The sequence below is a fragment of the Psammomys obesus genome, unplaced genomic scaffold, assembly GCF_907164565.1.
Source record: "Psammomys obesus unplaced genomic scaffold, mPsaObe1.curated_primary_1811, whole genome shotgun sequence".
Taxonomy (NCBI): Eukaryota; Metazoa; Chordata; class Mammalia; order Rodentia; family Muridae; genus Psammomys; species Psammomys obesus.
Window position 1 is genome coordinate 39,854 of NW_026595352.1, and position 11,723 is coordinate 51,576.

An 11,723-nucleotide genomic window follows, 5' to 3' on the forward strand; every position below is an offset into this window, starting at 1 on the left:
ATGTCAAAGCCTTCACCTTTATTTTCCTTGCAAACTTTATTCCTTTTCCTTTCTATACATTAACTCTTCTAACAAAGACCAGTATGTCTATGTGAGTTTATTTGGTATCAAGATCACTGGTTATTTTCCCTCTAAACTCATTATTTAGTCCCTTAAAACTTAAGGTTTTAATTTATTTTTCACATGTGTGAAAGAGTATGAAACATGCATGCAAGAAGGAAGAGGATGTCAGAGGTTCTAAAGCTGGAGATACCAGGTAACTGAGCTGTGAGGTGTGGGTGCTGGTAACAAACTCTGGTTCTCTGTGCCAAGAGCACAGCCATGGCTACAGGGCCCCTCTTAAGTGTTCTCTACGGGCTGTTATTTTATAATCTCTAATTTTGTAGATTATTACTTGGACCTATTCTTAGGCATCATATTTGCAACTAATGGCTTGATTAAAAACTTCAACTTGCTGGGCTTGGTAAATGACTTTAATCCAAGCACTTAAGAGGCAGGTGGATCTGTGAGTTCCTGGCCACCTAGAGCTAGTGAGACCCTATTTTAAAAAAAAAAAAAAAAAAAAAAAAAAAAAAAAAAATCCCAACTTTTCTAGATTTTTTTTTAAGACAGAGCTTCCTATGTTGCTCTTGCTGGTTTAAAACTAGAGATCTTCCCAACTCAGCTTCCTGAGCACCGACGACAGGTATGTACCACCATACACACCAACTTTCATTTTCCTCTCTATCCTTCTGAGTTGAGTTTTGTAAAACAGACAACTACATCTAAAATTCTGCTAGGATTGTTATTTCACTTTTCCACTTTTCTCACTTTTGGAAATTATATTTGGGGGAGGGAAAGGGTGAGATGGCTCAGCAAGTAAAGATACCTGACATAAGCATGACAACCTGAGTCTGCTATCTGATAGCTACATGGTGAAAGAAGATACCTCCTTCAGTTGTCCTGACTTTCACAGGCACACCATGGTACATATGCAGTCATACAATGTAACTTTTCAAAATTATATTTTGTTCTTTTTTTCAAACCTCTGTGGCCTTTTCACACAATATATTGGCCTTAAAGTTGATTCATTCTTTTAAGGTTTTTAATCTTCAACATAAAAACATTTGCTCCAATCCTGTTTGTCATTTGACTCATTCGACAGCTGTTCCTAGAATTCAATTTTTTCCATTGGATTTTCAGAGTCTTTGTGATCTACGTTGTGAGAATTCTTCCAGTTTTTTATTTATTCATTTTAACCAGGAACCCAAACATGTTAACCAGCCCAGACTTTTGTATTAAGTTAAACTTTTTTAAGGCTTCCTAAACAAGTACTTAAAAGGAGGAGGTTCCAAGTTACAAATTCTAAGTTTTTACTCAGTGTCTAAGCTTCCTTGTTACTGCTTACACTAGGATTTTCCCCCTTTGTTCATTCCTTCACTGAAGGACACAGTCCTTCAAATCTATCATCTGTAAACCCAAGATTTATAAGGGTTTGTTTCTATTATCTGGCTAACAGTTCAAGATTTCATCACCTACCCTTAGGTAATAAAACCACCCTACACAAGACCTAAACTCTCTGTAGGATAACTACTAAACTATCTCAGACTGACACTAATTTTGATTTATTGACTAAATGCTTTGTATACATCTTTTTCCCTTAATGCAGGGGATCAAACCTTTAAGTTTTATGGATGCTAAGCATTAACTCCAGCCCAAATGCTTGTATTTTAATTGGTTTGTAAGTCTGCCCTGGGAAACATCTGAATTAGTTGAGTCAATTAAATTTCTAAGTGTAGTCTATAATGTTTAAAGGGTATAGTTAATTAATGATACTAGTTGCTTACAGGAGGGATTTATTCTGTTAAGTTTATTAACTTAAACATGCATTAAACACGCCATTTATACAAAAGTCAAAGTATTTTATACACACATCACAAAACATGTTAAGTTGTATATAACACTAAGAACTTAAAAGATCCTAAGGTAAGCCTCTAAATTTAAATCTTGAATTGAAACTACCAAGTCCTACAAAAATGTCATTGTGTTGTATGAATAATTACATTAAAAAACCAACAGTTTGTGCAAAGTGCAGCAAGCCTGTAACTACACTCAGGAGGCTGTTTAAGCATGATGAATTCAAGGCCAGCCTGGGATACACTGGAAGACTGTTGCTGGTCTTTGTTACTTTGTGGGGCTTTTTCCCTTTATTCCAACCCCCAGCCCCTTTTCACCCACTAACACTAGATAGGAGAGAAACAAGGATAGAGGGGAGAGGAATTAGGAAAATCCCTAAGTCTAATTTCTTTCCTTTTGTTTGTTCTTTGATTACAGCGAAACCAACCTCCCTAACTGAGGAACAACCACTGACACTCCCACTGACACCTGTCATGGCTCTACCATTTATATACCCTCTGAAAAGTTCCCAGAATTCCAAATGCCACATAATCACAGAAATTATCCGCAGGGGACAAGACCATGCCTCTGATAGCGCATACGGCTAATCATGGCTGCTGCGGACAGCCCAAAGCAATCCCATAACCCCACACCTGGGATTAAAACAAAAACATATTCTTACAATGTTTTTGAAAGAAACCAAAATTCAAACTTGTCACTACAAAAGAGTTTGTCCAAACAATCAATCCCACAAGTTAATGAGCACTGCTTGCACTGAATCTTGGTAAATTTCTACATGAGAGTAGAATTTTCATTTTTTAAAGTCATGGTTAACCTACATATATCCATGCTAAGGAAGCATTTGTACGTACTTTTCCGGGCTTTTACCAGACTTCATGACAAAATATTTACCTGGTAAAAGATACACCAATGTCTCCTTTGGAATAAATAATCCCTTGTTTGAACAAGAATTAGAATTTAACAAGAGCTAACTTCAGAGCAATTTAGCCTTTTCCATCAGATAGGTACCCTACCCAATCAATTAGTATCAATCCTAATCTAAGGGAAGATTATCATTCCCCTGTCCCATCTTTCTTGATCATTTGGAATCTTCTCCAATTGTTGCTGCTTTCATCATACACCCCTGCTAGTGGTTTGGGACAACCTGTTAGAAATGTGTGCCAATTAATGAAGGTGTCAATCTGCCGGGCGTAGTGGTGGGCACTTTTAATCCCTGTACTTGGGAAGCAGGGTAGGTGGATGTGTGAGTTTGAGTTCAGCCTGGTCTATACAGCGAGTTCCCAGTCCGGCCAATAATACATAAGACCCTGTCTCCAATAAATAACTGAAAGACTACCAAAGGCATATTTCATCCCAGCCATATGGCTTTAGGCAACGTTTTCCTCAGAAGGAAATTACAAACTCTGATGGGGGCTTCTAAAATCAAGAGGGTACCTGGGGTCTTTCTTCGCCACCTGTAAATGCAGCCCAAATAAAGGACCTTGTGTGATCAACTCTGTTAGGATCCAGAGGGCTTTTAAACTCTGGTTTAACAGGATCCTGTCCCGGAGGGGGAAATGCCTCTCTATAAATATTACTTTGAGGAAGACCTCTCTCTGTCTCAAGGGAAATGCCACGACGACCTAAAAGTGCTCATCAGTAACTGTCAAGGCTCGCTTTTCAGTTCGGCAGATTAACAAGTGGAAGAGAGAGTACAAAGGTGAAGCCGAGTACGCAAACATCCCCGACTCCAGTGGTTACAGCGTGGGGGGGGGGGGCGACAGTAAGTGCCATTTCGTGTAAGGCGACGTGCTCGGAGATAAGGGCTCCCAGAGGGTCAGAACCCCCCCCCCCCACCTGATGAATGAGCGGGTCAGACGCGGCCCAGCTCCACGTCTCGGATGGGGAAGCTGAGGAACGAGGCGGGGAAAGGACTCGCCGCTGAGAGTCAGAGCGGAGGACCACAGGACCCAGGGCGGGGGGTCATAGATGCCTGCTTCCCCCGCCCCTGCGATGGCGTAGACGGGCCTCCGCCCCTCAACTCACACACACACACACCCTCCCCGGGGAGCCGCGCGTTTCCTCGGGTTCCAAGGGCAGGGTCAAAACACAGGGCTCCAGAGCGCTCCCGCCGCGATTTGTAGCCAGAGAGCGTTGGGAGCGTGCGTGCCTCCGGTCCAACATGGCGGCGGCGCGGCCCCCCCCCCACCCCCAGCCTCCCTCAGGCCGGAGGCTCTCCCTCGCGGCCCTCCGCTGGGCGGGAAGACGGCCCGGACCCGCCGGACCCCCTCCGCCGCCGCCGCCGCCGCTCGCTGACGGAGCCACCTACCCGACATGACTAACAGCCGCGGCGCGGAGCCCCCACGGCCCGCGGAGAACAAGGAAAGCGAGGAGCCAGGCGGCGCGGCTGCTGGGGCTGTTCTGAGGGCGGCGCGCCTGGCTGAAGCCGACTGCGGGGCCGCGGCAGCCAATCAGCGCACGGCGGGCGCTACCACCGCGCCGGGGCCGGGGGGGGAGGCCGAGGCCGCTCCGCTCCGTCCAGCCTGGGGCTCCTCCCGTTTCCCCCCTCCGGGACGGTCCCATTATTGAGAGGGAACTGAGAAGGGATGGAACCAACGTCCCCGTGGGGCTAGGGGAGGAAGCCGGGCCGGCTCTCTCCGCGCTCTTCGCAGCCCCGGTTCTGGTTTTAGTGGGTCTGCTGGAATTTGAAGCCCCGAAGCTCCAACAGGAGGTGCTCCTTTTGGAAAGGGGAACCGACTGCCGGAAAAAAAAAAAAGTTGTTTCTTCCTCTAAAGTCGGGAATGGTGTGGCCTGCCTCGCTAGGGCTCTTGCTGCAGAGCTTGAACCACTTGGGGGCGTTCCGAGTCCGGGGAGCGCGCGGAACGAAAGTGGTGACGAGCTCCGTACCTCCAGGCTTGCTGTAACTGCCTGGTCCAGTATGAATCGAGGTGAGGCCACAACAAAAATGTGAGCTCAGTCTAGATCGCGCTCAAAACTCAACCCGGGAATAAGGCGGCGCGGGAATCGAGCTTCTTCAGTCCTGTATAATGACAGCTAACTCTTTAATTGTCGGCGTCTTACATCATCTCTTTTAATTCGCAAAACAGACTGATGAAATACTTCCTCCTGGTTGCGGATAAAGCCGAATATGCCTGCGGCTAATAAAGGCAAAGGTGGAATTTTGAAGTCCGGTAACCTGATCCCGTTGCTGAGGTCTTTAACCGTGAAGCTGTACAGTAAGCTCAGTTAGTTGGAGAAAGGGCTTGGAAAACTCAAGAGAATCAGCAAGGACATATCTTCGGGTGAGTGACACCTGAACCTACGCTTGGGCGATGAGTTAATCAAGTTGAAGAAGTGTGCAAAAGATCTGTCCAGAGGAGTTGTTGAACAAGTAAGTTGATAGGTTTGGAGTGTAGCCTCCAGGGGAGAATAGTAGAACATGCCAGAAAAGTAGGAGGCTACAAAGCTGAGGCCTTGTAGTTTGAACTTTGTCCCGAAGGTGGTGGATCCACCCACCAGAGAACTTAAGAAGGGTGAGATCAGATATTTTCCAGCTGCAGAATGAGGAACAGGTTGGAAATGAGAGGTGCCTAAGGGGGGGAGGGGGAGGGAGAGGGTGCGACTGAGATTATTGCTCAGTGATTACAGCCTGACCTAAAATGCTTGAGATCCTGGGTTCAATTCCCAGCATTGTCAAATACCTTTTTAAACCAGTCGAGGTGATATTAATCCCAGCACTCAGGGGACAAAATCAGGACCTCGGGGCCAACCTGGTATACATAGTGAGTTCCAGGACACACAGGGCTACAAACGGAGACCTTGCCTCAAAACAAAATAAAAACTGTTAAGCAGGGAGATCGCTTGAGTGGCCAGTGCAGTAATTCTAGTGAAAGAGATCATAGCACACTGGGCTCAGAAAGCAGCAGTGGAGGGAAGGGCAGAAGTCACAGGCACACCTGTGAGGAGATAAAAGCCTGTGCAAGGGGCCGGTGCAGGGAGTTCTAGGTTTTCTTCATGCACACACGGCCAGGTGGAGGTGCCATTCACTGAGATAGGTACAAGAGAAACAGATTGGGGTGGAGTGAAGAGATAAGTTCAGATTGAAACCTTCAGGTCAGAAAAGGGCATGAGGTCCTTTCTCCCAATTGTGCCCGTGACTGTGTAGACAAAGAATTACAGAAACCTTCAGACAGGCCTGAACGAGTAAGGCTAAGGTAATAAAAATTCTTTCATTAGTACAAGCTGTATAATTTAGCATCTGTATTGAGGAAAGCAACCCAGAGGAGAAGAGCTTGTACAATAGGAGTAGAGAATATCATTATTTATTCACTTACTCACCTAGATTCCCTTTCCTAAGGTCTGCTCTGTGTGTAGAACCTGGGAAGCCCTAGAGATAGATAAACGTAGCCACTGACCTCCCGAAACTGCAGTCACATAACAGGCATGGTGTAGACCTGTGGTCCCTACCACTTACTGGGCTAATTGTTCTAGGGTTGGAAGGTGTTGTAAAAATAGGACATTTCATCCATAGGAAGGTTGGTCATAAAGGAAAGCCTCCTGCATGAGGTACCTCCTAAACTGAGCTATGAAGGAAAAACAGGAATTAACCAGTGGGTATTTGGAGCAGAAGGGGTGAGAGCAAGCACTTTGGGGCACTATAAGTGGCCCTGATTGGCTTGTCAATACAGTTGCAGGGCTGAGGGATGATAAGAAATGTTGTGACAGAAGTCGGCATGAGTGCATGGAGATATATGTGTATAATCAATCCCACCACCCAGGAGGCCAAGGTGGGAAGATCCTAAATTTGAGGCCAGCCTGAACTGCAAAACTCTGTCACCAAAATAAATCAATAAATAAAAATTCAAAAAGGCAGAAGATACTTCTTGAAGGGCTGGTATGCTTTATGTAAGGATTTGAACATTAAAAAAAATTTTTTTTAATGGGAACTTCAGGGCCAGTGAAGTGGCTCATCCAGTAGTCACTTACTGTCAAACCTGAGAGCCTAAGTTCTGTCCTTGGAACCTGCATGGTAGGACAGAATGGCTCTTGTATAGTGTCATCTGATCTCCACATTCAGAAAGAAAGAGGGAGGGAGAGAGAGAGAGAGGTGGGAGCTTCAGACAAAGTTAATTTAGGAGTGACAGGTTTTTTTCTCTTTTAATTCTTTTATTTTTATTTTATTAATTATAGTTTATTCACTTTGTATCTCCCCTGTAGCTCCCTCCACCCTCCCCTCCCAATCCCACCTTTTTCCCACCTGTGCCCCTCCCCCAGTCCACCAATAAGGGAGGTCTTCCTCCCCTTCCCTCTGATCCTAGTCTATCAGGTCTCATCAGGAGTGGCTGCATTGTCTTCCTCTGTGGCCTGGTAAGGCTGCCCCCCCCCCCCCTCAGGGGGAGGTGATCAAAGAGCAGGCCAATCAGTTCCTGTCAGAGACAGTCCCTGTCCCCATTACTATGGAACCCACTTGGACAATGAACTGCCATGGGCTACCTCTGTGCAGGGGTTCCAGGCCATCTCCGTGAATGGTCCTTGGTTGGAGTATCAGTCTCAGAAAAGACCCCTGTGCTCAAACTTTTTGGATGTGTTGCTCTCTTTGTGGGGGTCCTGGACAGTTAGTTTTCTATATCCATTACCTCTAATTTTCTGGGCAGGCTTGTGAAATAAATATATTTGTAGGTGATAACCCTGAAACCAGGACAGGTGGGCACTTTCATCAAGTACATATGGCCAATGGGGGACAGAAACAGAGCTCATACCAGCCTTTGAACCATGGTCAGTGATCTCTGTGCAGTGCCCCTGCTTTCCAGACATGAAATTCCTCCCATGTCTGCGCTGTTACAGGTCCTTCTCCACCACAGATGGAGTCAGAGAGTGAGCGCCGTGCCTTTATGGTGTTTTTGCCTCAAAGATGAATCCAGCGGGCTATGATGAAACCTCAACAATCTCTCGTCTTCATCCACTTACACTTCACGCTGTCTCCTCGTGTCCTTGTGATGTCCACTCACCTGGCCCTGGTCTACACACTGAGAGAAGAGAGAGCAGGAGCTTTGCCCCTGTCTCTCTTTGCCCCTGTTTCCCATGACCTCACAGGAGAATCCGTCCTATGCAAATTGTGTTCTTTCAGTTCAGAAATCACCCCTTATCCCACCCCAACCTGGTAAGGCTGGGTGTTGAGTTAGCTGTTTGCTCAGCTAGCTATATGCCCTGGGTTTAATCCTCAGTCATGCAAAAATTATTTCAAATTAAAAGTTGCTTAGTTACGCCTACTAGAACTGGTAAGTAAGGAGCTGGGGAGAAAAGCATGAGGATCAGAGGTAAGAGCCCCAGCACTGATGTAAATGCTGAGCGATTGTGACGACCTTCCTAGAATCCCAGCACTTGGTGAGGCAGAGATCCCCAGGGCAAGCTAGCTAGCTAACCAGTCTAGACTAACTAGACTAGTCAAATCAAGTGAGCTCTAGGTTCACAGGGAGACCCTTGCTTCAATAAATAAAATGGAAAGCAATGGAAGAAGACCTCTGATTTTAACCTCTGGCCTCTTTGTGTAGCAATTTTCTCAGGGATTGAAACATCCTACCTGCAGAGAAACTTCTTCAGAAAACAAGTAAATAATTCCAAACTTCAGGAAGTCCCTGAAGCTGATTCGGATTCACCAGACCTTTCTTCCCTAAGAGTAGATAAGCAATAAAAGACTCCTGAGAATTGCTCTCAGCCAAGCTACAAAGGATTCTCAGGCAGACCCAGCTGCCTGGAAAAGGCTCAAGCTTACCCAGCCACCGGGAAAGGACATGCTCCAGCCTGTTGAGCGACCCGCAGGCTGTGCAGTATATGCCAGGTTTCCAGCTTTTGTGAGCTGCCATGCTAGAGTGGGTTTTGGTGCTGTGGCTGTCTTTGAGTCACTTCTGTTCCTGTAAGTCATGACCCCACCTCCGTATTCCTGTAAATAATCCCAACAGAAATCGTTGGTTCACCAAGTTGGACTTCAGTGTAGCCATAGGTTGGTCTGTACTTCCTTTCTAGGGTGAGTAAACGTGGGTGTTGTGTCTTCCCAGAAAAAGTCTGTCACACAATACCTCTACATATGCGTGTGGGCGCGCACACACACTTAAATACACATACCAGACAGATACACACAAACAAAAAAAACCCAGAATTTGTCAGTGGGAAACCTGATAGGAAATCAGACGGGAGAAAAAACACAAGAAGTGGAAGTCATGTCTCCGGGAGTTTGAAGAGCTTCAGGTTCCACCGGTGACCTGGGCTCTAGCACCTCTGAAGGTGAGGAATGTTCGGAGCCCTGATCTCATCAGCCCCTCCCTTCCTCTTTCTGGTTCATGGCTATGGTCCCGTTACCACTGACAATTGCTGAGTTGCCTCCGCTGCCAGGTTAGCTCCCCAACTCTTCCCCACTGAGGCAAGCCTTGCAAGGACACGCTAAGGACTGTGGGGTTAAGTAGGGTGAGAGGAAAAGCCTTCAAAAGGAGCTATTTGGGCAGAGGTGTGACCTGTTTGGCCAAGATTTCTCTGGCTGCTGTTTTGAAACTACAGTAGACCACAGGATGTACAAGGAGAAGCAGAGAGAAATAATTGCTCCTGCGAGATCCTGTGGCATTCATAGGCTCTGAGGCTCTATAGTTTCTTTAGTTTATTCTGTAGATATGTGTTGTATTTCTCCCCAAACCTATAGTACCACCACAATACCTAAAACAGTAGGCTTAAAAATTGTTAGGCATATTTATTTTCTTTTTTTTTTTTTTTTAAAGATTTATTTATTATGTATACAGTGTCCTGCCTGCATATGTGCCTGCAGGCCAGGTCTCAATATAGATGGTTATGAGCCACCATGTGGTTGCTGGGAATTGAACTCAGGACCTTTGGAAGAACAGTCAGTGCTCTTAACCATCTCTCCAGCCCCATATTTATTTTCATCCTATGTGTATTGAGAGGTTTTTTTTTTTTTAAGATTTATTTCTTTATTATTTATACAGTATTCTGCCTGCATGTACACCTGTATGCCAGAAGAGGGCACCAGATTTCATTACAGATGGTTGTGATCCACCATGTGGTTGGTGGGAATTGAACTCAGGACCTCTGGAAGAGCAGCCAGGTGCTGTTAACCTCTGAGCCATCTCTGCAGCCCATGTATTGAGAGTTCTGCCTGCATGTACGCATGTGCATTTCATGCGTGTCTGGTGCCTGCAGAGGTTAGAAGAGGGCATTGGATACTCTGCACCTGGGTAGCTGTGATTGTGAGCTACAGATGTTGGTGCTGAGAAATGAACCCAGGTCCTCTGGAAGTGTAGCAAGTACTCCTAACCACTGAGATACAACAGTATGTTTTGTTTTATTTTTTTAAAGGAAGGAAGGAAAAAAAAAACCTGTATGTGATCAATGTGTAAATAAGAATTCCACCACACAGAAATGACCTGCCTTTCTGGCTTGTGTATTAACTCCTCACACTAGAAGAGCTTATCTAGAGCTGTCCTTTGTCTCCCACGGGGCACAAGTGAGTGTCTCGGGAGTGTTCGCTGAAAGAATGACAGCTGCCCGATTCCAAGTACCACAGGCAGTATGTAGCCACTGTCAGCGCTCCAGTCCTTCAAGGGAGGTATCCCTGACACCCAGTTCCTCTGGCCTTCCTCGAGAGCAGGTCTCCCAGCTACAGCAGCCTTATAAAGGGCCAGGCTATCCCGTCCTCCCATCGTGGCAGGCGCTTCCTGTTTGGGGTGGAAGGGAACCAGACGCTTTCCTGTTCGCAGGTCTCTTAAGCAAAGCAGCAGATGCTGAGCAAGTCACAGCCCAGTCTTGCCGGCCAGATGCCTGGCGGGCAGACGGCCTTTATGTGGAAGGGAAGTGGGGCACGGTGCCAGACTGGCCCAGCTTTTATTGTGTTCCTCGCTCGTCCCCAGGGTCCTGGTGTGAGTAAAAAACAAACCAAGAAGAGCCTGATTCTTTTGATGAGCCATGATGTGGGATGGAGCAATGGGGCTAGGTGCCGTGGGTGTTCTGCAGTGTGCTGGAATATGAGCGGGCCCAGGTGGGGGAGCTGCAGTGTATGGGTGAGCACTGGAGCCTGTAGAAACCACAGCCAGTACTCGACAGGATTCAGGTCACTAATTATCTCGTGCACTTCTTATCACATGTCATAAGACGGAAAAAAAGACAAGAATTCTCTCTGTCCCACTAATTTGCAAAGGTCACACAATGGTGAAAAAGGCCATATTGGAAGCGAGGTCTGTCTCATTCCAAATGCCTGGGTCTTCCCAGGTCAAAGAGCATGAAGCAGAGACAGAGGCAAAAGTATATAGGCAGGTGAGCTTGTGAAGGTGTCCCAAGCTGAGAAGGCCATGTCCACTGTACTGGAGAGGGGTGACCTCCCTAGGTTATAGGCAGAGGTGATTGCTAGAAAGTGGGCCACTGAAAGCTCAGAGGCCATTGCGGTAAGTCAGGTATCTCCACTAAAGTGCTCACCACCCCAGGGAAAGCTTCTCCAGCTCACTCCTGCCTTTACTAATCCTCAGATTACCCCTGTTCTTGGGATTCCTACGCCTCCTATGAATGCCTTTCTTGGGAGCCCAGAATTCCTTCTGATAGAATCTACTTTGTGTTCTGTACACTTCCTGGGGAGGAGGAAGGGGTAAAGACAAAGCTGATTGTTCCTGTTATTATGCAGAGAGAAACTGAGGTTTAGCGGTTCCTTGTTCCACTTCTTGCCTGCCTTGACCTCTGCCAGAACAGAGGAATGGCTGCTGACAGCCACTCCCCTTGGCACAAAGCATGCCCAGGCCTGGCACGAGTTCCACAGTCCCGTCCACTCTGGGAGGATTGGGAGGCTCTAAGGAGCT

The 11,723-nt window shown here is 46.6% G+C and overlaps 1 protein-coding gene and 1 long non-coding RNA gene across 4 annotated transcripts in view; one reads left to right on the forward strand and one right to left on the reverse strand.

Moving 5' to 3' along the window:
* Nucleotides 1–4,307, reverse strand: part of Taf15 (TATA-box binding protein associated factor 15) — a 34,196-nt gene extending 29,889 nt beyond the window's left edge. For both annotated transcript variants that reach the window (XM_055619227.1, XM_055619226.1), the window contains exon 1: nucleotides 4,205–4,307. In XM_055619227.1, coding sequence (XP_055475202.1) covers nucleotides 4,205–4,211 — 7 coding nt within the window. In that variant the 5' untranslated portion in view covers nucleotides 4,212–4,307. The remainder of the gene's footprint in view (nucleotides 1–4,204) is intronic.
* Nucleotides 4,308–4,482: 175 nt separating this feature from the next.
* LOC129685716 (uncharacterized) lies at nucleotides 4,483–8,393 on the forward strand. 2 transcript variants are annotated; one of them, XR_008721522.1, is made up of 3 exons: nucleotides 4,483–4,823; nucleotides 4,983–5,266; nucleotides 7,720–8,393. It is a non-coding gene; the product is annotated as an uncharacterized LOC129685716 (long non-coding RNA). The 2 variants fall into 2 exon arrangements; XR_008721521.1 differs by having other exon boundaries at nucleotides 4,483–5,266.
* The last annotated feature ends 3,330 nt before the right edge of the window (nucleotides 8,394–11,723 follow it).